Raw genomic sequence first — 23,556 nt, 5'->3', positions numbered from 1 at the left:
TTTCAGTTGATCGCACCCCCTCTACAGCCAGGGAATCCATGAAGGAAGTCATTTTCAGAGGGACCGGATGATCCCAGCAGGAATGGCTGGCAAATGTTGGCCTCGGAGTGCGATAGTTGAATATTCCTCTCCCTAACTTGGAATGTTTGGACTAATTGTAATGCTTTGCACCTTTGTTTTTCAATCTGTTTGTGTTACAATTCTGACAGTTTGGGAAGATTTCACTGCTTTGATTTGAATTTGGTCATTTTTCCTGTCAGGTGAACATCCCAGAATTGGTGCTTTGGATGTTTGTCCCTTCATCCCAGTCCGGAATGTTGGTATGCAAGACTGTGTTCAGTGTGCCAACGAGTTTGGGAAACGGCTTGCAGAGAAGCTGGAAGTGCCTGGTGAGTTCATTTGAAAAAGGTTTAAAGGATTGTAAGGGGGAACTTTAGGACCCAATGAGGGTAAATGCCGGCCTATACATATAGCTGTGCCTCTTCTGGGTGACCAAACAAACAAAATCAATAAATTTAGGGATAAATTAAAAGGCAGTCCCTGAAAGAGAAACTGCATCAAAATAAACAGAATCTCAAAGGAAATATAAAACATCAAAACAAAATATTATAAAAGGAGCTGATAAAACACGCCAGTCCCCATGGTACTGAGTGGGCATGGAACACCTCGATCGTGCTGGTGGGCACTGTGTGCTCCTTTTCCAGGCACAGCTGCTGATCTCATCTTATTAAGGCTCAAAGTGACATAATTTCCTTGCCTTTGTATCCAGCCCTGGAGATTAAAATCAATGATCCATTCGCTGTGACACATTGGCCCCGATATTAATAGGGACCCGTCGAGGATGCTGGCAGCTCGATTGCAGGTAAAATATGCACAAGGCCAGGGACATGGGGAGGCCTGCTGATCATAACAGCAAAGTCTAATTTGATTAATTTTGGACCTGACTCCTGCCCAACAGGTGGCCAGATTGTATATCTGGCTGGGAGCAGTAAGGAAGCTGCTGCTGTGGATCAGTGGGGATGGAACGCCACAGTTTGTAGCAAAGGTTCCAAGTTCCGGGCCACAGTCAGGGCTAGTGGATGGTGCAGGAAGGCTGCAAGAAGCTGCCATCGGAACCGGGGGAGCCGAAAAAAAAAATCAAGCTCACGGCCTGTTTGCTCATGCTAACTTATGTTTGTCCCAATACCACTGTCTCTCTTCCCACAGTGTATTTATATGGAGAAGCAGCTCGTAATGAGCGTCGCCGAACATTGCCCAATATTCGAGTTGGTGAATATGAAGGACTACAAGAGAAGGTATAGAAAAGGGGGCTGATTAAAGGCAACACATTAATGAGTGTAGGAGGGAGGAGGAAAACCATTCAATCTTATTCCATCCTCTGGCACATTTTAGAGATTTGTTACAAAGAGAACAAAGAACAAAGAAATATTACAGCACAGGAACAGGCCCTTCGGCCCTCCAAGCCTGCGCCGATCCAGATCCTCTATCTAAAACTGTCGCCTATTTTCTAAGGATCTGTATCCCTTTGCTCCTTGCCCATTCATGTATATGTCCAGAAAAGAACAAAGAAAAATTACATTTTAGTTACCTTTTAGTTTAGTTCAGTTTGGAATCTCGTTCTGGTTCTGTCTACTTCACTTTCTGATCCTCTCTTCTCATGGACAATTAGGGATGGACAATAAATGCTGGTCTAACCAGCAACTCCCACATCCCTTGAACGAATAAAAACAACTCTTGTTTTCAAATCAGAAGGCTGTGACCTCAACCTCACCCTCCACCACTAGGCTGACATCCCAGTGCAATCGCACGGCTGCATTATCATAGATACTGTTCCCAAGGTACCACCCTAAACAGAGGTCAAAACATCTGTTCTGGAAGCTTGGGTTGAGGTTAAAACACCATCATATCATTCAAAGAAGACGCTAACCTTTCTCAAATATTTGAGACCCTTAATGAATGGGTAAGTGGAACTCTGATGATCATAACTTCCTGATTGCAGAACATCACATTTAGGGGGAACCCCAATGGTTCACTCATAGGAACCCACGTAAGGGTTTCACTGGCAACTGCCCAGAAGTGCTAACTTCCTCTGGACAATTGCGCTGTGCTGGGAACCAACTGACAGAAGCAATTTGAATCGGTAACCGGATGGTCCTGCCACTTGGTCATCAGGGATGAGAGCAGGGAGATCCGTGGCGTGGGTGCCATACGCCGACTTGCATTGGGCCCGAGACAGTTACATTCTTTGCGGAAAATTGTCACGGTCCGGGATGTGGATAGCTGGCACCGTCGTCCGTAGTGTGCGGTTCATTAGTAGCTGTGCTGGGGACAGGCCAGCGGACAAAGGAGTCGCCCTGTAGGCTAGCAGCGCCAGGTTAAAATCTGAACCCGAATCAGCCGCTTTACACAACAGTCGCTTAACAATGTGTACCCCCTTTTCAGCTTTCCCATTTGACTGGGGGCAGTGAGGGCTCGCGGTGACGTGTGTGAAATTGTACTGTCGGGCAAAATCGGTCCACTCCTGACTGAAGAAGCACGGGCCATTATCAGTCATGACCGTGAGTGGAATACCATGACGGGCAAAGGTCTCTTTGCACGCCCGGATGACCGTTGCCGATGTGAGCTCCTGCAGCCTAACCACCTCGGGGTAATTAGAGAAGTAATCTACAATGAGGACGTAGTCCCGGCCTTTTGCGTGAAAGAGATCAATGCCAACCTTGGTCCATGGGGAGGATACCAGTTCATACGGCTGCAAAGTCTCTTTCGGCTGAGCCGGCTGGAACCGTTGGCACGTTGGGCAATTGAGAACAGTGTTGGCGATGTCCTGATTGATGCCAGGCCAGTACACTGCCTCTCGAGCTCGCTGGCGACATTTTTCCACCCCTAGGTGATCCTCGTGGAGTTGGCCGAGGACCAGCTCTCGCATACTCTGTGGTATTACTATCCTGTCTAATTTCAACAGAATGCCATCGACCACTGCCAGATCGTCTTTTATGTTGTAGAATTGCGGGCACTGGCCCTTTTGCCAACCATCTGGGAGATGGCGCATGACCCGTTGGAGCAGAGGATCCTTGGCCGTTTCACGACGAATCTGGGCGACTCGTTCGTCAGTGGCGGGAAAGTTGGATGCGCAGAACTCAACATGGGCATCGATCTGGCAGACGAAGTCCGACTGCTCACACGGCGTAGTGACGGAGCGAGAGAGTGCACCGGCCACGATGAGCTCCTTGCCCGGGGTGTAGACCAGTTCAAAATCATAGAGCCTGAGCTTGAGGAGGATGCGTTGTAGGCGTGGCATCATATCGTTGAGGTCCTTCTGTGTGATGTGAACCAGTGGCCTGTGGTCTGTTTCGACCGTAAACTTGGGGAGTCCATACACGCAAACATGGAATTTGTCGATCCCCGTGAGGAGGCCCAGGCACTCTTTCTCGATTTGAGCATAGCGCTGCTCAGTAGGTGTCATGGCTCTGGGGCCCAGGAGGAGGATTTGTCGCGTTGGAGGAGTGCTGCCCCAATGCCAGACTGGCTCGCATCAGTGGAGATCTTCATCTCCTTGGCAGGGTCGAAGAATGCCAGTACCGGGGTCTTGGTGAGTTTTGCCCTGAGCTCACGCCACTCTCGCTCATGATCGGGGAGCCACTGGAAGTTGGTGGTTTTGTTTACAAGATTGCGGAGAGCTGTGGTGTGAGATGCGAGGTTGGGGATAAACTTCACAAGGAAGTTAACCATCCCCAGGAAACGGAGAACCGCCTTCTTGTCCTCCGGTGATTGATTGCCGACACCTTATCTGCATCTGGCTGCACACCGAACTGCGGAATATGGTCGCCGAGGAACTTTACTTCTGCTTGACCGAACAAGCATTTGGCTCTGTTGAATCAGAGGCCATGCTCGTGGATCCTCTGGAACACGCGCTTGAGTCGATCGATGTGTTCCTGCGGAGTCGTGGACCAGATAATGATGTCATCGGCGTACACCCGCACCCCCTTGATGTCCTCCATCATTTGCTCCATTATTCGGTGGAACACCTCCGAGGCGGAGATGATACCAAAGGGCATCCGGTTGTAACAATACCGGCCAAACGGGGTGTTAAATGTGCAGAGCCTTCGACTGGATGCGTCAAGTTGTATCTGCCAAAACCCCTTGGAGGTGTCCAACTTTGTGAAAAATTTGGCGTGAGCCATTTCGCAGGTGACCTGTTCGCCCTTTGGGATAGGGTAGTGTTGCCTCATGATGTTACGGTTCAAATCTTTGAATGCACAGCTCCCCTGATGGTTTTTTAACACAAACCATGGAGCTAATCCAGTCCGTGGGTTCTGTGACCTTAGAAATGACGCCCTGGTCCTAGAGGTCCTGCAGCTGTTGCTTGAGACGGTCCTTAAGGGGCACCGTCACCCGACGGGGTGCATGAACCACAGGCGTGGCATTCAGTTTCAAAATAATTTTGTACGTTTATGGGAGTGTGCCCATACCCTCGAAGACACTGTGGTATCGTGCAATGATGTCCTTTAATTGTGTTGGAAGTCGGCATCTGGCGAGGCTGATGCCTCAGCAGCTGACATGGAGTGAACCCGCTGTACGAGATTCAGGATCTTGCAGGCCTGAGCACCGAGCAAGGAAGCTTTGTTGGACCCTACAATTTCGAAGCGCAGGGTGGCTCTTAAGGAACGGTGCGATACCACAAGCTGGCATGAGCCCCTGGCAGCAATGGCATTGCCATTGTAGTCGAGAAGCTGGCAGGCCGCTGGAAGGATGTTCGGCTTGACGTGGATGGTATACAGGTCAGACTTCGAAATGAAGTTCGCTGAAGCGCCAGTGTCCAGCCTGAAGCGTATGCGAGATTTGTTGACCGTAAGGGTGGCACACCACTCATCGTCCGGAATCAATGCTCATCACTGGGAGTGGTTTAGCCTTTTTTGAGGAAAGCATTGCATGCTTGATGATGATGCCCAACCGGAATAGGGAGCTGAGATCCTCAGTGTCGGGGTCTGGAACCATGTCGGAGTCGGAATCTGCAACTGGTTGCTGCACAGACCTGACATTCCTGCGCTGCGGCTGGTATCGCTGTGTGTTGGGCAGTTGAGCCGATCTGCACAGGGCTGCGTAGTGGCCAAACTTGCCACACTGGAGACAGTGTCGAGTTGTCGCGGGAAATTGCCACTTTAAGTGGGAGGAGCCACAGTTGTTGCACGTCGTGGCGCCGAAGTCAGGACACTCCGTGCGCCACCGCGCATGCGCAGTGCGGTCGAACGATGTGCGCACCTGCGCAGTTTGGTCCTCGGCCTCACCGTCCCCTTGGTTGTTGCGCGCATGCGCAGGATAGATAGAACAGTACAGCACAGAACAGGCCCTTCGGCCCTCGATGTTGTGCCGAGCAATGATCACCCTACTCAAATCCACGTATCCACCCTATACCCGTAACCCAACAACCCCCTCCTTAACCTTACTTTTTAGGACACTACGGGCAATTTAGCATGGCCAATCCACCTAACCCGCACATCTTTGGACTGTGGGAGGAAACCGGAGCACCCGGAGGAAACCCACGCACACATGGGGAGGACGTGCAGACTCCGCACAGACAGTGACCCAGCCGGGAATCGAACCTGGGACCCTGGAGCTGTGAAGCATTTATGCTAACCACCATGCTACCGTGCTGCCTGGGAAAAGCGTGCAAAATGGCTGCCCTCATCCAGACTCAGGCCCTGGAGCTGTTTTACGGCCTGCACCTGCTCCGCATCGTGGGGGCCTTGCCACGCCATCTTTGCCGCCTTAATATGGGAGTACCGGTTATTAGCGTGCTCATGTAGGACGCAGGGCTTGATGGCTATGGCAAGGGTGAGCTGCTTCACTTTAAGGAGCTGCTGGCGAAGGGGATCGGAGTGGACCCCGAAAATGATCTGGTCGCGGATCATGGAGTCGGAGGTGGGGCCGTAGTTACAGGATTTCGCGAGGATACGGAGATGGATTAAGAAGGATTGAAAAGGTTCATCCTTACCCTACAGCCTCTGTTGGAACACATAGCGTTCAAAACTCTCGTTGACTTCGATGTCACAGTGGCTGTCGAACTTGAGCAGGACTGTTTTGAACTTGGACTTCTCCTCACCTTCAGCAAGTGTGAGGGAGTTATAAATGTGGATGGCGTGGTCCGCGGCTGTAGAGAGGAAGAGAGCAATCTTTCTGGCATCCGATGCGGCCTCGAGGTCGGTGGCTTCGAGATACAGATGAAACTTCTGCTTAAAAATCTTCCAGTTGGCCCCGAGGTTGCCGGTGACGCAGAGCGGTGGGGGAGGGCGGACGCTGTCCATGTTACCGGATGGCTGATCGCTGGTCAAAGTCAGGCTATCTCAAGGAGGTCCGTCAAACGCACTGGTACCATGATGTGTTGGGTATGCTGGGTCTGCGAGGACTGTGTTTACCATAGCAGTGAGAGAGACAGGCTTCCAACACTTGGAGAAATGCAACTCGATTTTATTGTACTACCAACTGTTAAACATACTTGAACTGTGGGTTGACACTATGCTGAGTTGACTGGAGACCTGAGGCTAACCTGACCAGACCATCCTGCTAGAACATGGTGGATGCTCTAGTTGCTGCTCACGGGCTCTGACTGTCTCAGAGGCTGCAACCCAAGAGAGAGGGTGGTGATTGGCTGCTGTGTTCTGTGTGTTAATTGGTCATCCTGTGTGTCAATCAATGTCTGTCTGTGCACCATCATATACTTGTGTGTATATTATGACACCCCTCCCCTCACTCCCGGTCTGACCCCACCCCCCTCTCACTTCCGGTCCAACTGCACCCCCCTCTCATTCCGGGTCTGACCCCCCCACTCCCCCCCCCCCCCCCCCCCCCCCCCACCCCCGAGTCCCAGTCTGAACCCCCCCCCCCTACTCTGGTCTGGACCGACCCCTTCCCCCCTCCCCAATCCGGGTTCAACCCCCCCCCTCACTCCATGTCTGACCCCCCCCCCCCACTCCCAGTCTAACCCTCCCCCAACCCCCCCGCACTCCTGGTCTGACTCCCCACCCCCCCCCCCCCCCACCCCCCTCACTCCCGGTCTGATCCCTCTGTCCACCCCGACTGAGCTCCATCCGCTCAGACTGACCACCCCTTCCCAGACTGACCACCCCCGTTCTGGTCTGACACCCCCCCTCCCGAACTGATCCCCCCCCTCATTCCGAAACCCCTCTCCCGGACCCAGACCAACCCCACCCCTGCGACTGACCTCATACTCTTTTTGGACTGATCCCCTCTGGTCCGTCCCCCTCCTCTCCTGGGACTGACCCCCCCCTTCTCCTGGACTGACCTATCCCTCTGCCCCCCCCACCCCAATCCGGTGTGGTCTGACCCCCTGCTCTCCCCGACTGACCCCACCCACCTCCCGGACTAACCCTCATTCTCTCCCTGGACCGACCCCCCTTCTCCTGTACTGCCGTACCCCTCCTGTCCGACCACCCCTCTCCGGTCCGGCCCCCCCATTCCCAGACTGACCTCCCCCTCCTCCCCACAACTCCTGGACTGACCTCCACCCCCCTCCCTCTCCTGCACTAAAGCGAAAGCTAGATTGCTGTGTAAATGTTGCCTCTCATTCCTTCGTCCTCGGTTACTCTAAAAACTGGCTGGACCTTCTGAGTCCAAGAACAGAGAGATGGGTTTCCAGCTGATACTTTCTGGGAGGGTAAAGGATCAGGATTCATTGTCAGCCCATATACTCCACATCAATAGCCAGCAGGCTACACAGAGTGCTGCAGCAATACTACCATTTTAAGACTTTATTTTAAGTTCATGACAGAGGGAACCAGTTGCATGGAAGTTACTGAGGCCATCTCAGTGAGGGAACTGGATTAACATTAGTAGAAATGAAATCAGTAATGAAGGGCGCAACAGGAATCATATCACACAAACTGTCTCCCTTTCAGCTCACAGTCATCCTGTTGGGATCACTCCTGTGCCCTGGGAATTTCAATCAAATGTATTCCTGGAACTTTCACCCATGACTTGCCCCCACACTTCAGCCATTTTCCAGCCACCAGATTTATCCCTGAGACCACGGCCTTTCCACTTCAATTAGAAAGCAAAATGACTCATTATCCAACTGGATGACTCTCAGCCAAACAGCCTTTTCCCCCCCCCCATTCTCAATATTTTTATATTGGGTAAAGCGCAATGTTCAAAGTAAATTACATAAACCTCGGGTGGGTTTCCCGGACCCCGCGGTGGGTCGGAGAATCACCGGTGGGCCACGCAAATCGCACCATGCCGCCCCGACGCCAGCACACAATTCTCCGCAGAGCGGAGAATCGGCACCATTGGCACGGTGTGGTTGGTGCGCGGCGGTCGCGAGCTGCTCTACGCGGCCGCTCCCCCGATTCTCCAGCCTGGATGGGCCAAGCGGCCGTAAGAAAAGAGCCAAGTCCCGCCAGCGCCGTTCTAACCTGCTCTGGGCCGGCGGGACCTCGGTGTGTAAGGGTTGGGCCTTTGAGGGGGGGGGAGGGGGGGATCCTACCACTAGGGGGGGGGTGGGGACTCCAATATGGCCTGGCCCCCGATCGGGGCCCACCAACTGGTGGTCCGGCCTCTGTGGCTGGGGGGCCTGCTTTCCTACGTGCTGGCCCCTGTAGTCCTGCACAATGTTGCATCGTGGCCGGCGTGTTGAAGGAGGCCACTGGACATGTGTGCATTGGCGCCGGTGCCACTGTGCATGTCCTCGTTGGCACCGGTGTAACTGCGCATGCACGGATCCCGCGGCGCACAGTTCGCACCGGGATCTGCAGCTGGTGCGGCGCGAACTGCTCCAGCGCCGTGCTGGCCCCCTCAGGCCAGAATTAGTCGTGGGAGCGGCCCGTTCATAACGTCGTAAAACGCAACGGCGTGGATTGGAGAATCCCGCCCCTCATAGAATCATAGAATTTACAGTGCAGAAGGAGGCCATTCGGCCCATCGAGTCTGCACCGGCTCTTGGAAAGAGCACCCTACCCAAGCCCACACCCCCACCCTATCCCCATAACCACCCAACGCTAAGGGAAATTTTGGACACTAAGGGCAATTTAGCATGACCTATTTATCTTTCGAACATCCTGATGATTTTTCTCTAGAGTCGCACACAGCAATGTCCTGCAGATTGATCTTTAATTCCTGGGGGCTCCAGGCTCATCCTGGAGCGTTGGCAGCCCCACCCTCAGCACATCCTGAAATGGCTTATTAACATAATCACAGCTTTTTGTAATATTTTTGTTTGGAGAACTATTTTATGTGACAGATGTAACATAACCTTGAGAGAAAAGTGATTCAATATTTTCTGAAGACCCGAAGCTCTTTAGCCAGATCCTGATACTTGCTGTTGTTGTGTGAGATGTTCCTGGTCCACTCGCCTGCATGGTGTGTTTCTGTGTGTCTCAGGGTGGTGAATGGACCTTGATTGGCTTAATTAGGAAAATGTCACTTGATTGCCCATTCAAGAGGATAAACATGGGGCCTCAGTAACACTTCAGTGCCTTCTGACCTGTGGGTTATGTATAATATTTCACCCTATCCCATTGCAGCTGCAGAATCCCGACTGGGCTCCGGATTTTGGTCCGGCAACTTTTGTTCCCCGTTGGGGGGCGACCGTAACTGGAGCGCGAAATTTCCTCATTGCGTACAATGTTAACCTGCTGAGCACCAAGGAGCAAGCTCATCGTATCGCTCTCAACCTCCGAGAACAGGGCCGAGGGAAGGAGCAGGTTAGTGTTATTCAATGGAAACTCAGCTGGAAGTGTGAATCATATAGAAATTTCAGATTTTGTACTGTATGTATTTGCTGCAGTAAAGGTTGAAAGCCTGGGGGCTTGATTCGCCGCTGTTGCGCCGGCAGACCGGGGATTTACCGACGGCCTGGGGCTTCTCACAATGGGAAACCCCATTGGCTGGCAAGACGGAGAATCCCGGGGACGTGCAGCACCAAATATCTGGTGCGACGGGACGGAGAATCCCACCCTGGGTTTGCGTGTGTTTGACTACTGCAGTAGTGTTTTTAAAGGATCCTGGTTTGAAAGGTTTTGGGAGCTAAAGATGCCATTAAGGTACCATAAAAGCTTTGGCTAATGGAGTTTTGTTTGAACTAAAGGGAAGTGTCTCAGGGTAATAAATGGACACCTCCATGTGAAGTTAATTAGATACGTTGGGTGGGAGTCTCCATTGGCTGACTCCGAAATCGGGCGGAGAATCGCTTCTGACGCCAAATTTGCGGCGGGTACCGAATTGACGTCAAATCGCAAGTCTCCATCAACTTGACAGCGGTGTCAATGCGGTCCAGAATGCAGGTACAGGAAACATCATTTCCATGTCGTTAGTGGGCCCGACCCGGTATTCTCCGGGACATCCGCGATTCCAATGGACGCCTCCAATGGACCGAGTTCCCGACGGCGTGGTTCACTGGTGCTTTTAAAAATCGTAAAACCCGGCGTGGTGGCTGATCAGGGAGGCCCCCCGCGGGACTAGGGCGGTGTCCAGTCTCAGACCGCCATTGCCGTGGGCTGCAAGGCATCTTGCTGCACCCCCCACTAACCACTCATCTTGGTCCCTGGCTCTGCAGAGTGACACCGGCCGTATTGGAGCCACCCCCCTCCCCCAGATCTCCCCCCCCCACGGCCCCAACAAACCTGGCCACCATCCACCATTAGGGCATCACGCAGCCCACTCAGGGCAACACCCACAATAGCACCTATGGGAGTGCCGGGTGGGGCCGCGGGACATACCACTGGCAAGGGCTGCGCCATCCAAGGGTATCCTTGGCAGCAGTGATGGGCGGCAGGGCCAGAGGCCCCACAGTGCTGGGCAGCGATGGGGCTAGGGGTGTGGAAATAGGGAGGGGACATGCAGGGGCAGAGCCCGCAGTACCAATTGGGGCCATCATGTAGCCCGGTGGTCTTGGTTGGGCACAGGGATATGCACCATGTTAACACTGCAGACAACGGATTTTTGAATACAACCAGCAATGGTGGCCTTCCAGCTGGTCGCCACAGCCCTGGGGGATGCCCTGCGGCTGTACGAGCTGGAGCTGCTCGAGGAGGAGGAGGAAGCTGCAGCAGTGGAGCGGGCAGCAGAGGAACAGGAAGCAGTCGCCCAGGATGGAGAACCAGCAACCTAACAGGCAGATGAGAAGGGGGTGCCAAGGAGGCGCCGCATGAGGCCTCATGTACTGGCAGCGTCTGTTATTCGAGAATCTACCGGGCCAGGCATGTCATCGAAGGCTCCGGCTGAGCAGAGAGAGACAGTGCAACATATCTGCCAGATCATGGCACACCTGGCACTGCGGGGGTATGGGGGGGACACCCGCTCCCGTTTGCCATCACTGTGACAGTTGTCCTAAACGTTTACGTGACGAGGTCCTTCAATGTGCCAAGTGGGGACCTATCCGGGATCCCACAGATCTCGGTGCACAGGTGCATCTGCACCATCACAGAGGTCCTATATGCCCAGTTGGCTCAATAGATCCATTTCAATGTGGACCGAGCCCACCAGGATGCCCGGGCAGCAGGGTTCGCTGCCATCGCAGACATGCCCCGGGTTCAGGGAGTGATCGATGGGATGCATGTCCCCTATGGAGAACTTGCAGATGACAGGCTGCTATCCACAACCGAAAGGGGTTCCGCTTGATTAACATGTAGCTGATATGTGACCATCAGCTGTGCATCATGCACATCTGTGCCCGATACCCGGGCAGTGTGCACAACGGCTTCATCCTGGCACACTCAACGATTCCTGAAATGTTCTAGATGCGCCCCCGGCTGGGGACTGGCTCCTGGGTGACAGGGATTATCCACTGTGGCCGTGGCTGATGACACCTATCCGGAGGCCACAGACCGACGCGGAAACCCGCTGCAATGATGACAATGCAGCGATCATGAAATGAAAAATGAAATGAAAATCGCTTATTGTCACGAGTAGGCTTCAATTAAGTTACTGTGAAAAGCCCCTAGAAGCCACATTACGGCGCCTGTTCAGGGAGGCTGTTACGGGAATCGAACCGTGCTGCTGGCCTGCCTTGGTCTGCTTTAAAAGCCAGCAATTTAGCCCAGTGAGCTAAACCAGCCCAAGTGTGATCGAGTGGTGCTTCGGCCCCTTGAAGATGCGGTTCAGGTGTGGACTGCTCTGGAGGGCACTCTGGAGGGTCGCCCGCATCATGGCAGCCTGCATAACATTGTGCAACAGAGGTGATGGTGACTTGCTAGAGGAGGAGGATGAACACCAAGCCTTGTGGAGGATGCGGGCAGGGGTAGGGTGGGCAGGACATGAAGCCCAGGAGGCCGCATGACGTGTGCGCCAGGACCAACGTGCATTGGACACTCCGATCGCCTCAAGGTTCACCGACTAGCGGAGGGGGGGACTAGCCCGGGGGACGGACACCACATCCCACCCCCCTCGGCCAGCCCCCGCCTGCAACCCCCTCCATGATACATACCTGCCATACTACAGGGTTGGCAGGAACACTGGGTCTGGTCTCTGGAGTGGAGGATGATGACAACCCACTCTGCGATGAGCTCTGGTGCTCCGCATCGTTCGACAACATCTGACTCCTACCCACGTTAGCACTTTCCCCCGTCCACTTGGGTGATCCCTGCATGTGATCTGGTCATTCCATCACACGGTCCCATTGAACCCCTGGGGTGACTGTGGTGGCGGCGGTGGGGAGGAAGGGGGAGAGGGAGTGATCGGGAGCCCAGGGAGGGTGGGAGCCCAGGCCGCTCACAACATCTGCCTATTCCCCCACCCCAGCCGCATCCCCCTCCCCCACTCCCCCCCCCCCCCCCCCCCCCCCCCCGGACCAGCCCACCCCTCACACCGTTCTGCCAGAGCACCGAGGCAGGTTGTGGAGTGTCCCTTTAAGAAAGGTTTTTGTCTTATCACATGGCTTCCGTGATGTCATTGTGTGGGTGGAGCTGGGCTGTGGCTCTGGGAGCTGTTTTTGGTTTCACTTTCACATTTGATTGCTGTGGACTCAGGGAGAAAGAACTGTTTTAATTCCTGTCTTTCTATATTTCCATTTAAATATCTGTTCCAGCAAAAAAACCATTGATTGTAGCTACCTGCTTTGGTAACTTAAAAGATATAGTTTGCTTCCCGGAAGGGTTTAAACTTGCTGGTGAGACCGGGTCAGAATCTCCGGGAAAGCCAGTCTTATTCAAGTGAAAATGCAGAGTGCTGGGCCACACCCTTAAAAAGGGGGTTTTGGGTTATCGGATTTCATGAGACAGAAATGATGGTGTTAGACAGTCCGACGCATGCAGCCCAGGGGGTGGGTAGCTGGTGGCCTCAGTGGCCAGAGCACCCGGCCATGGCGGTCGGTATGGATGCCAGCATGTGGGGTTAGGATGCCCTCCGGGTGGGGGTACTGGTGTGTCGGGGTACGGGTGTGTTGGGAGTAGGGGTTTGTGCCAGGACACAGTGTTGGCTACTCACCCTGGCTGCCCTGAGGAGGTTGTGCGGTATTTTATGGCACTGTTGGTCGGTCCAGACAGTGTTGCTTCCGGCGCTGACCACCTCTGCCACCTGCGCCCAGGCAAGTCGAATGGCGGTTACTGGCAGCCTACTTCCTCTCCAGGGTACAGGGTACAGCCTCCTTCCCGCCTCTTCTCCCCAGTGTCCGGGAGGGTCTCCAGCTCGGCATCTGTGAAACAGGATATCACTCTCCTTGCTGCCATCTTGTTAGCTGGGATGGGGTGTGGTGTGAGCCGGGGCGGGGATGGGGGTGGGGTGGGGGTGGGGGGGGGGGGGGGGAGAGAGAGAGAGAGAGAGAGGTGAAGTGTGTATATATGGCTGCAGCTCGTCAGCCTCCTGAGTGTCAATTTCGGACCCAGCGAATCCAAGACCGTTTCTCCTCGGAATCGATTGTGTTCCGCATGGTGCCAGTGCTCACCCCTCAACAATAGCTGAATTGGTACAGGTGCAGCACCAGTTTGCTGTCGTGGAACTCCACGCATACTGTGACGGAGTCAACACTTAGTCTCAGGAATGGAGAATCCCGCCGCTTGTGTTTCAGCTTGGTAAGATGATGTAATTATTGGGGGGAGCTAAGGTACCAAGCATTTTACAGAAAAGCAATTTAGTTGAGTTTTAGATTAGGATAGGAGCAGAAGCCAAGCATCTGCTCTCACTGCAGTCCAGTTGAAGATATTAGCAGTTTATTTCTAAGCAGTTCAGAATTGTGCGGCTGGAAGGTGAGTTGAAACCAGCTGAGAAACAGCTTCTGAAGAAAAGAGCCAGAATTTCTGAAGTCTTGAACTACAGATCCTGCATTGTCTTGATAGGGCCAGGTCTCTTTCTTAAAGCAGTGTCAAAAGATCTTTCTTTCTTTCTCAAGGTAGAGTATCCAGACATCTCTGTCCAGCAATTATTCTTGAGTGCTAACTGCATTTGAAAGTGGATTGAGAGCTGAGATGGTTCTGTTGTTTGAGTGGGAATAAAGATAGCAGTTAAGGGTTATTGTTTCACTGTATTGATTATCATTGTTTGAAGGGTAATTGTAAGCTATTTTCTTGTGTGATGTTACAAATATTTTAATACTGTGTTAGTAATAAAGTTTTTTTTAACATATTTTCTTTGTGTCATCACTTCTGGAGTGAGATGTCCTTTCCCCACAGTCTTACAAAAATAAAATAAAATATTGGGGTTTCTAGCCAGTATCCTGGCATTCTTGGGGTCTGGTCTAGGATCATAATAGAAGCATCAGTGTACCCTTTAAAAACAACCCATTAGGTATGGGTTTCCTCAAAATTGACTCCAAATCATATCCAGAATAATCCACCCAGCCTGAAAAGTCCTGACAGACACTGCTGTAGGAGGGGTCGCCTAACAAACCTGTCCCTCAACCAATCCCCAGCTTCTAACAGATTACCTGAGTTATTTTAACCCAACATGCAAGGAGGGAATAAGAAGATGGGGCATGTTACTGTTCATTGACTTCAAAGGAGAGTCACATCAGATGTTATGTTTAAACCCAGGTCACAATAGCACTGCATTCTCCGCATTACGTCAACATACTTCTATGTTAGTGGCAGGTGTCACTGGCCACTTGGCATCAGGTAACCGCGGTGGAACGCATGGAATCCTGCACATGCCTGAAGAGATTGACAGGGCAAATTGAGTGCGTTCACAGAGATCCATGGGCTGATGCAATGTGTCCAATCCTTTGAAATTTGGCGAAGCACCAAGAAGCGAGGTGGGCTCTGTTCTGAAATAATTTAAAGGGTCATCCAAAAAGTGCGGCTGAGGGTGACTAACTCTTGAGGGAAGTATTAAGGGACACTTACTGTATTTGAAAGTGGATGGAGAGTGGCGATGGTTTTGTTGTTTGAGTGGGAATTGTTTGACCAAGATGCGAGGGAGAGAGATGTTGGTGGTTGGGGAGGGGGGGGGGGCGTGATGGCAAACCCGCGGCAGGGGGCTGGCAAATCTATGAGGGGGAAGGCTGGGAACCTGTAAGTGGGGAGGGGGGGCATGGAATAGAGCAGTCAGGAGCAGTAGAAATGTACAGATGCATACAGCACAGCCACAAAACATAGAGGCCTGAAATATGGGAAAAGTAGGATCCCACCAAATTTCTACAATTGTCTCAATTACAGATCAATCCCGGGGATATCTGCATTAGGTATCCCACTGGGTCTCCATGTTTGAGGTGGCATGCTGTGTCTTCCATAACCTCACAATTGTGAGGGACCAGTCACTACCTTCTGGGATCTGGAGCCCACCTAAGGGGGGAGGAAGAAGAGGAATAACAGGAATGGGGAGGAGGATGAGGAAGAACAGGAGTGGGGAGGAGGATGAGGAATAACAGGAGTGGGGAGGAGGATGAGGAATAACAGGAGTGGGGAGGAGGATGAGGAACAACAATAATGAGGAGGAGGATAAGGAAGAACAGGAGCGGGGAGGAGGATGAGGAATAACAGGAATGGGAAGGAGGATGAGGAAGAACAGGAATGGGGAGGAGGATAAGGAAGAACAGGAGCGGGGAGGAGGATGAGGAAGAACAGGAGTGGGGAGGAGGATGAGCAAGAACAGGAATGGGGAGGAGGATGAGGAAGAACAGGAGCAGGGAGGAGGATGAGGAATAACAGGAATGGGAAGGAGGATGAGGAAGAACAGGAATGGGGAAGAGGATAAGGAAGAACAGGAGCGGGGAGGAGGATGAGGAAGAACAGGAATGGGGAGGATTTTCACGAAGAACAGGAATGGGGAGGAGGATGAGGAAGAACAGGAATGGGAGGGAGGGTGAGGAAGAACAGGAATGGGGAGGATTTTGAGGAAGAACAGGAATAGGGAGGAGGATGAGGAAGAACAGGAATGGGGAGGATTTTGAGGAAGAACAGGAATAGGGAGGAGGGTGAGGAAGAACAGGAATAGGGAGGATTTTGAGGAAGAACAGGAATGGGGAGGAGGATGAGGAAGAACAGGAATGGGGAGGAGGATGAGGAAGAACAGGAATGGGAAGGAGGATGAGGAAGAACAGGAATGGGAAGGAGTATGAGGAAGAACAGGAGCAGGGATGAGGAATAACAGGAGTGGGGAAGAGGACGAACAGGAGCGGGGAGGAGGATGAGGAATAACAATAATGGGGAGGAGGATGAGGAAGAAGAGGAGCGGGGAGGAGGATGAGGAAGAACAGGAATGGGAAGGAGTATGAGGAAGAACAGGAGCAGGGAGGAGGATGAGGAAGAACATGAATGGGGAGGAGGATGAGGAAGAACAGGAATGGGGAGGAGGATGAGGAAGAACAGGAATGGGGCGGAGGATGAGGAAGAACAGGAGCGGGGAGGAGGATGAGGAAGAACAGGAATGGGGAAGAGGATAAGGAAGAACAGGAGCGGGGAGGAGGATGAGGAAGAACAGGAATGGGGAGGATTTTCACGAAGAACAGGAATGGGGAGGAGGATGAGGAAGAACAGGAATGGGAGGGAGGGTGAGGAAGAACAGGAATGGGGAGGATTTTGAGGAAGAACAGGAATAGGGAGGAGGATGAGGAAGAACAGGAATGGGGAGGATTTTGAGGAAGAACAGGAATAGGGAGGAGGGTGAGGAAGAACAGGAATAGGGAGGATTTTGAGGAAGAACAGGAATGGGGAGGAGGATGAGGAAGAACAGGAATGGGGAGGAGGATGAGGAAGAACAGGAATGGGAAGGAGGATGAGGAAGAACAGGAATGGGAAGGAGTATGAGGAAGAACAGGAGCAGGGATGAGGAATAACAGGAGTGGGGAAGAGGACGAACAGGAGCGGGGAGGAGGATGAGGAATAACAATAATGGGGAGGAGGATGAGGAAGAAGAGGAGCGGGGAGGAGGATGAGGAAGAACAGGAATGGGAAGGAGTATGAGGAAGAACAGGAGCAGGGAGGAGGATGAGGAAGAACATGAATGGGGAGGAGGATGAGGAAGAACAGGAATGGGGAGGAGGATGAGGAAGAACAGGAATGGGGCGGAGGATGAGGAAGAACAGGAGCGGGGAGGAGGATGAGGAAGAACAGGAATGGGGAGGATTTTCACGAAGAACAGGAATGGGGAGGAGGATGAGGAAGAACAGGAATGGGAAGGAGGATGAGGAAGAACAGGAATGGGGAGGATTTTGAGGAAGAACAGGAATAGGGAGGATTTTGAGGAAGAACAGGAATGGGGAGGATGAGGAAGAACAGGAATGGGGAGGAGGATGAGGAAGAACAGGAATGGGGAGGAGGATAAGGACGAACAGGAGCGGGGAGGAGGATGAGGAAGAACAGGAATGGGGAGGAGGATGAAGAATAACAGGAATGGGAAGGAGGATGAGGAATAACAGGAATGGGGAGGAGGATGAGGAAGAACAGGAATGGGAAGGAGTATGAGGAAGAACAGGAGCAGGGAGGAGGATGAGGAAGAACAGGAGTGGGGAGGAGGATGAGGAATAACAGGAATGGGAAGGAGGATGAGGAAGAACAGGAATGGGGAAGAGGATAAGGAAGAACAGGAGCGGGGAGGAGGATGAGGAAGAACAGGAATGGGGAGGATTTTCACGAAGAACAGGAATGGGAAGGAGGATGAGGAAGAACAGGAATGGGGAGGATTTTGAGGAAGAACAGGAATGGGGAGGAGGATGAGGAAGAACAGGAATGGGGAGGATTTTGAGGAAGAACAGGAATGGGGAGGAGGATGAGGAATAACAGGAATGGGAAGGAGTATGAGGAAGAACAGGAGTGGGGAAGAGGATGAGGACGAACAGGAGCGGGGAGGAGGATGAGGAATAACAATAATGGGGAGGAGGATGAGGAAGAAGAGGAGCGGGGAGGAGGATGAGGAAGAACAGGAATGGGGAGGAGGATGAGGAATAACAGAAATAGGGAGGAGGATGAGGAAGAACAGGAATGGGAAGGAGTATGAGGAAGAACAGGAGCAGGGAGGAGGAGGAGGAATATCAGGAGTGGGGAAGAGGATGAGGACGAACAGGAGCGGGGAGGAGGATGAGGAAGAACAGGAGTGGGGATGAGGAACAGCTGGAGCTGAAGAGGAGGATGAGGACAAAGGGAGGAGACCAGTTGCAACAGGGGAGAGCAAGAGTTGATAGCGAGGTTTTGCTTCTCTTGAATAGAACCCCCCATTTCAGACAAAATCCCTTTTGTCAATATCACTCAATAAAGGCCAGGAGCAAAGATGCTCACATTGGGCAGGATCTCCCTATTCCCTCAGAGGTGGAAATCTTGTCCACAACTGACATAAACACATCTCTCCAGCTGTATATTGATGACCTGTTTGGTTGATGGTTGTTCTGAGTGTTCTGGGGGTGTTAATTGCAACTTGCTCCCTGCCCCTGTGGGGAATCCAGCCAAATCTGTAAATCTGAGTGCCTGTTCATTCTGACCGACCTACGTCATTGCATGAAAGGTTAATGTAATTGCTGTCCCTGGGATGGGTAATAAATGTTGGCCGAGCCAATGCTACTCACACCCTGTGAGCGAATAAATAAAAAGAAAACAAGCCATCGACCACATAGCATTTGAGAATTGCCAACTGTGCGATGCCACAGCAGATGCCAGGGAGGAAGCAGAGGTTGAAAAGAGAGGTGACTTTGACGGCCACTGGTAAAGCATTGTCACCTGGGCTGCTTAGGAGCCAGGCGTGTTCCAGCAGGTTGAAAATGGTTGTAACCACCTGACTCGAAACCCTGAACTTCCAGAGTCCCTGAAATGTTGAGAAAGCTTAACTTCTGCCCACAGATCCTGTCTGCTGAATTTGGCTTCTCCTGAGGAGTTGTAGGTCTATGAGCAGGAGATTGTTCCTGCTCCAACTGGTGCAGGTATCCCTGCTGGTGCTGGTCACATAATCCTCATTTGATGCTCAAAATAACACAGCACAAGGGGTACCAATGTTCACTTGATGGATCAGAGCTCTTTAAAGTGCAGATCAGACGTACAAAACTACACAATGTCGACGACCATTCCAAATTTTTCAATGTAACCTCCCAGCATAAAAATGAAGCCTTTTTACACAAGCACGTATTTTAGAATTGCTCTTTCAAATTCCCAATAGATTTGCTGATAAAGTTATTTGGGGCGGAAGCAGAAGGAGGTGGAGTTGAAAGGGGGTAGAAGGAAGCAATGATGAGGGATATGAGGGTTTTTGGAGGTCGCATCGCTGGGGATTGAGATCCTGGGGGTAGCTGGGTCACTGGCGTTGGTAAGATTGAGGTGGTAGCCATGACACCTGAGCCCAAAACTCATTTTGGTGAAGGGCTTTTAAAAAATTATTTCAGGGGATGTGGGCGTCTCTGGCTAGGCCAGACTTGGTTGCCAAACCCTAATTGCCCTTGAACGGAGTGGAAGGTAATTGTGGGTCTGGAGTCACATGTAGACCAGACCAGAGAAAGGTGGCAGATTTCCTTCTCTTAAGGAAGGACATTACTGAACCTGATGGTTATTACAACAATCAACGTCATTAGACTTTTAATTGCAGATTTTTATTGAATTAAAATGTCACCATCTGCGACAGCAGGATTTGAACCCGGGTCCCCAGACCAGTACCTTGGGTCTTTGGATTACCAGTCCAGTGACGATACCACTACACTACTGCCTCCCCTGACTGAGAGCAATTTGTAAAGTAATGTTTTGGAACTATTTGGAAAGTGTCTCAGTGACTCATTCATCGTGTTCTGCAGCCTGGACGTCTAAAAAAGGTACAGGCTATCGGCTGGTACTTAGAAGAGGCCAATTTTGCCCAGGTGTCTATTAATCTTCTTGATTTTGAGGTGACTGCGTTGCACACAGTATTTGAAGAAGTCTGCAAGGATGCCAAGGTAATGTACATTGCAGTTTGTTTTATATAGCTACTGTTGCCAGCTTCACTATTTAATGGCTTATCTTCACCATTTATGTACTGCAGGCTGCTTGCTGTAAGGCCAGGAAATGGTAGCAACAGGAAATGCATCCTTCAGCTTTAAATAACATTTTAAACTTAAATTTATGGACTTATTGCTCAAAGTTGAAATTATTTGCTATTCGATCATCATCCAAGGAGACTCCTGGAGGAGTCCGGGGGATGTCTACAGAAATCAAATCTGATGATCAGTGAGAGGTACAAGAACAGCATCAAAGCCCTGGTGCAGACATCAATTTTGATTGTTGCCTGTTTTTAATCAAGCCGTGTAATAATTCTCACAATGACCCAATTGATCTCCCTGTGGGACTCGTGTAATACGAGCTCCCCCACTGAGGGGCGGAGGCCTAACAGCGAGGCTTGTTAAATCAGACAGATAAAAGCCGGCCATCTTTGGAACCAGCTTTTTCGGATGCTCCCAGCTGGGACTGGATGCACTACTTGCTGCTTTGCCCCCTTGCATTTCTTTAACTGAATAAACCTTTGAGTTTAAAACTTCTCGGGACTTCTGTGGCTATTATAAACTGAAAAGTCCCAAATGGAAATCCCATGAAACAGCAAGTCCAACCTAGACAGGCTGATGGGGAAAATGTGATGATGGAGTATTCGGTGGAGGTCACTAAAAGTATGAAACTTAGAATCAGGAATCAAGACCTTAGGGAGGAGGAAATGACAGGAATGCATCAGACAACGTTGAAACAGTATGAAACACTCTGTAACTGAGGCATCCTTAAAAAAGAGAGAAGGCAACATCAACGGTGGATGACAGATGATGGAGAAAAGGAGTCAGAAAAGAACAATAAAGAAGAAAATGAAAGTATGAAGTGGACAGAAAAACATATATGAAAAGTGTGAGGAGAGGCTGAGGAAAGTGTTATGAAGATCACTAAGAATATAGAAGAGCTGGAGAAAAGGCACAAGATGAGATTATTGCATGAGAATTTGAAGCACTAACAGATAGGAAGAAAAATTACAAATAGTGGCTGTATATAGAGGTAAACTTCTCTTTAAAAATAAAGTGTAGGGAGATGATGGGTGGAGTACATCAGAGTACTGTATAAAATTAAGACAGAAGGGTGGCAAGGTGGCACAATGTTTAGCAGTTCTGTCTCACAGCGCCAGGGACCCAGGTTCAATTCCAGCCTTAGATGACTGTGTGGAGTTTGCCCTTTCTCCCCATGTCCGTGTGGGTTTTTTCCGGGTGCTTCGGTTTCCTCCCACAGTTCAAAGATGTGCCAGTTAGATGGATTGGCCATGCTAAATTGGCCCTTGGTGTCCAAAGATGTGCAGGTTAGGTGGGGTATGGAGATAGGGTGGGGGAGTGGGCCTAGGTGGGGTGCTCTTTCAGAGGGTAGGTGCAGGTTCAATGGGCTGAAATGCTCCTTCTGCACTTTATGGTTCTATGAAATTACATAATCTGAGAGAGGAGAAGGACCAGAGATAATTGAGGCAGAAATCATTAGAGCAATCAAAAAGATGAAAGCAAAGGAACTGATGAGATCAACAGACTGTCTGAAATCCCTGAATGTTAATGTTGGGATTCTGACAGACCTCTGAAACATCATTCCCACCTGAGAATATTTTGCCGTGTGTGGTAGTCTGTGTAGAGGTATTACGGAACCTAGTAATGCTGGAACACCATTCTTAGGTAATGTATGCTTTCCATTGGTCGAGCCTGTATGGTAGCTCCGCCCTGCCAGGCGGGGTATAAGAGCCCGTGCCGCCCCAGCAGCTTCCTTTCTGTACCTGAGCTGCTGGGGGAAACACCTAGCTTATTAAAGCCTTCAGTTGGACTATAAACTCGCTTTAGTAGTCATTGTTCGTGCATCACCGTGTTTATTAAACATTTAAAGAAAGTGAAAGAGTGTTCAGAGCCATGTGATTAAAATTATTCTAATAATCCAGTCTGCAGAAACAGAGGTAGATAATTAGTCAAGAATCAGACCGAAGAAATGAAAAAGAGAGGGTATATTTAACTTGAGAGTAGTGATTGAAAGACATCTGGAAGTGCAAAAACCTGTATATATGCTATAAACTATAAGAAGGCAGTATACCATTAGAAAATAAGAGGACTAGAAATTGACAACAATGGTAAAATGATAATTCCAAATCTATACTGGAATCAATCCACTGTAATAAGACTTGATAGCAGTATGTCAGACAGCTTCCCAATCAAAAAAATAGTGCATTAGAAATGTGTTACGTTCAACCAGTACACTGCAGTTGGAGGGTGTTGAATGTCAACAACTTGAGAGGGGGAGGTAGTGGCGTGTGGTATTGCCACTGGACTAGTAATCCACAGACCCAGGACATGGGGACCTGGGTTTGAATCCCACCATGGCAGATGGTAACCATTGAATTCAGTAAAAATCTGTCATTAAAAGTCTAATAATGACCACAATACCATTGTTGTAAATATCCATCTGGTCCTCTAATGCCCTTTAGGGAAGGAAATCTGCCACCTTTATCCGATCTGGCCTGCAAGTGACTCCAGCGCCGAGCCGGCGATGTTCACATCCTGTAAATTCATTTTTTTAAAAGATGTGAGGGAAAACGCTGCATTGTTTATAATGTGCACAGTTTTGGTCCCCTTACTTGAGGAAGGATGTGAATGCATTTGAGGCAGTTCAGAGAATGTTCACGAGATTGATTCCAGGGATGAAGAACTTGCCTTTTGGAGAAAGATTGAGCAGTTTAGGCCCATACTCGCTGGAGTTTAGAAGAATATGCGTAGATCTAAGTGAGGTATATAAGATGCTAAAGGGGATTGACAGGGTAGATGTAGAATGTCCCTTGCTGGACGTTCTAGAACGGGAGGTCATACTTTTAGGCTAGAGGGTGGTAGATTTAAAACAGAAATGAGGAGGAATTACTTCATTGAAAAGGTTGGTGAATCTGTGGAATTCTCTGCCCCAGAGTGCAATGGACACCGGAAAACGAAACAGATTTAAGGAGGAGATAGATAGGTTCTTGATTATTAGTGGGAGTGGGCAGGATGGTGGAGATGAGGCTGAGATGAGATCAGCCATGATGGTATTGAATGGCGAAGGAGGCTCGAGGGGCTGAATTGTCTACTCCAGCTCCTAGTTCTTATGTACTTATGAGTCAGATGAGGCATTCCAGGAAATTGTAAATAAAGTGAAAGCAAAGAATGAAGGATATGGATCAAAAATGAATGTGAAGAAGACTGAA

General features: G+C 50.7%; 1 protein-coding gene across 1 annotated transcript in view; it reads left to right on the top strand.

The window, feature by feature from the left end:
• ftcd (formimidoyltransferase cyclodeaminase) overlaps nt 1-23,556 on the top strand; it is a 91,957-nt gene that overhangs the window by 22,700 nt on the left and 45,701 nt on the right. Inside the window, exons 4-7 of the mRNA XM_038786525.1 lie at nt 261-389; nt 1,207-1,295; nt 9,537-9,716; nt 20,147-20,284. Coding sequence (XP_038642453.1) covers nt 261-389; nt 1,207-1,295; nt 9,537-9,716; nt 20,147-20,284 — 536 coding nt within the window. The remainder of the gene's footprint in view (nt 1-260; nt 390-1,206; nt 1,296-9,536; nt 9,717-20,146; nt 20,285-23,556) is intronic.

This window comes from Scyliorhinus canicula, chromosome 2, assembly GCF_902713615.1.
Source record: "Scyliorhinus canicula chromosome 2, sScyCan1.1, whole genome shotgun sequence".
In the NCBI taxonomy this organism is placed as follows: Eukaryota; Metazoa; Chordata; class Chondrichthyes; order Carcharhiniformes; family Scyliorhinidae; genus Scyliorhinus; species Scyliorhinus canicula.
The sequence above is the reverse complement of the archived record's forward strand: the minus strand, read 5'-3'. Positions and strand labels throughout refer to the sequence as shown.